Source organism: Cryptomeria japonica, chromosome 7 (assembly GCF_030272615.1).
Source record: "Cryptomeria japonica chromosome 7, Sugi_1.0, whole genome shotgun sequence".
NCBI lineage: Eukaryota > Viridiplantae > Streptophyta > Pinopsida > Cupressales > Cupressaceae > Cryptomeria > Cryptomeria japonica.
In genome coordinates this window covers 862,640,109-862,642,552 of record NC_081411.1, presented here as the reverse complement: position 1 = coordinate 862,642,552, position 2,444 = coordinate 862,640,109, and the positions used below count along the sequence as shown (strand labels likewise).

At 43.7% G+C, this 2,444-nt stretch overlaps 1 protein-coding gene across 1 annotated transcript; it reads right to left on the bottom strand.

The window, feature by feature from the left end:
- Positions 1-236: 236 nt before the first annotated feature.
- Positions 237-1,951, bottom strand: LOC131047053 (uncharacterized). The gene is made up of 2 exons (XM_057980869.2): positions 1,614-1,951; positions 237-1,518 (listed from the first exon to the last, which is right to left on the bottom strand). The coding sequence occupies exon 2, from the start codon at positions 1,516-1,518 to the stop codon at positions 598-600; it is 921 nt and encodes a 306-aa protein (XP_057836852.2). The 5' UTR covers positions 1,614-1,951; the 3' UTR covers positions 237-597.
- Positions 1,952-2,444: the final 493 nt, after the last annotated feature.

The window sequence follows — 2,444 nt, the reverse complement described above, 5'->3', positions numbered from 1 at the left end:
ACTCCATATTATAGGAAAGAAAAATGCACAGTAACACAATATAAAAGCAAATAAAACAGAATAGCACGGCATTTCAATTGAATGAAAATATTAAAAAAATAGCAAAAATATGAAAACAGATTAAAGTAAATAGACACATTTGACTAAAAAATGAAAATATATGATGCTTCACACCAATTTTAAACTGATTAAACTTTCATAGAACACAATATAGCACACCTAAGCAAACAGCACCATCTTCCAACTAGTAAAAATACTTTATATTTGGTCAAAATTGAGAAAATCACATCAAACATAAGCAGTGTTTGAAACAGAAGAAATCAAATGCCTCGTGAACCTTTAACTCAAAATATGATAAAACTACACTATACTCTTCCCCGACACAATGAACTACAAATTGCACTATAGGACAACGTAATGACCAAACTACTACTTATTTTTACTCCTATGAAGAGAATATTTGCCCATTCTACTTCCCAGATCAAAAGATAAATCATTGAGATCCCAAATTTGGCCACCCGTCAGGAATGCATCCCGGATTTTCAACCGTCGCTTCCTATCACTTTCCTCTTCCTGGGAGTACAGAAGCCAAGTATCTCATGTCTGTCTAGGGGTGGCCCACTCGACTCTGAGAATGAGATTATCATAGCCGTAACCATTGAGCTTGTTGATAGCCCTCTGGGCGTCCTCCCTGTTGACGAAATTAACAAAACCAAAGCCTCTGCTAACTCCCGTCTTCTGGTCCATTGCTACGTACACACGTGTGATGTGACCAAACGGCTTGAAGAGCTCGTGCAGGTCAGCATCCCTTGTGTCTTCGGAAAGATTCGTAACCCTAACAGAATTCTCATCGTTTCTCCGCCGCATGGTGTCGCCGGAGCGGTCGACACCGCCCCTCAGACTCGGAGGCACGTAGGTGGACCGCCCTGCCGCCGTAGAAGCTGCGATTGGTGCGCCGCCGGAGGCAGCAACGGCGCCATCAATCTTATCCATAGTGAGAGTATCAGTGGTGCCGGCGGGAGCAAGGTCCTTGTAGGGGCATTTGGAAGTCCAATGATCGCCCTTCTTGCCACAGATGCGGCACACCATGAGCACGGCACCACCCTTGGTGCCAGCGAGAGCGGAGAGAGCGTCCGCGCCAGATTTCACGTCCTCCGCCTTGGAGCCCGGAGGCCGGGGCCGCTCCAGCAGAATTTCCTCCGTGGAAACGACCGTGAGCCTGTTGGAGGCATCCTCGCTGGTGGCGCCGCCAAATTTGCGCCACTCGCGGCGCTCGAGAGCGCGCTTGTTAAGGCGCGTTTTAGCTACCTTGCGGTTGCGCGTGGTGGTAGTGCGCATCACCTTCTGCCCCTGGTCATTGAACCTGTACTCGATCGTCTTTTTCACCCCGTTCTCATCCGGTCCAATGACGGTGGACGGCGGCAAAAGAAAGTCGAGGTCTTCGTTATCCTCCTCTTCCAGCTCTCCCCATCGCAGACTGCCGGATGTAACCCTCGTCTCCGCTTTCTCCATCACCATCTACAAACCGAAATAACACAATACAAATCCCTTTCAAAAACTGCATAAAACTAATGATAACTTCTAAAAATGACAAGAAAGATCAAAAACCTTACATTCGTAAAACACTACAGAACGATATCTACAATCGCCGCCGCCAATCAGCACCCCCGCAAAAAAAATCTCAAATGAAATGCAACTCCATAGTAGAAATTCTTTGAGAGAAAGACGACAAAAATGATGGAAACCTTTTTGTAAAATACCGCCGAACGATATCAGCAAATGCTGCCGCCAATCCACCCCAACGAAAGGCCAAAAACTACCTCTGATTAAACGCAACTCGATTGAATAAATTATCCCTCTTACGACCCCGCTCCCTCACCCTAAAACCCTTGGGACAAAAATTTATAAACAGAATACTCCCCTCAAATTGCCTTCTTCTCACTGTTTGCATTGGGAGGTTTGCTACACTTAGCATCCCTCCATTTGGAGAGCTGCAAAGAAAAAGGTGACCCACTATGGTTAGAAGAAGAAAGTTGGGAGGTCTTGCTAAATCAAGTCTTCAATTTGGAAAGGAATGGTAAAGAGAAAGGTGATCTATTATGATTAGAAGAAGAAAGTAATTAGAATTTCACATGATAGTAAGGGCAATGTTACTAGATTCAAAAGACGAGCAAAGAACACTTTCTTGACAAATCCTTGGTTTGATGATGAGTGTAAATTAAGAAAAAAAAATTTGCAAGAAGGTGGGATGGACAAGGAAAGTAAAAAAGAGTACGAAAGATTAGTAAGGTATAAAAAAGAAAAATGTACGAACATAAGAAGGGTGGAGCTGATTACCCTTCGAAAACAAAATCCCTAAAGATTCTAGAAAAAGTTGCAATAAAAGAGAAAATAAATAGAAAACAATATCATGGGATGTCAATGGTTTGAATAAGCAAAGATGG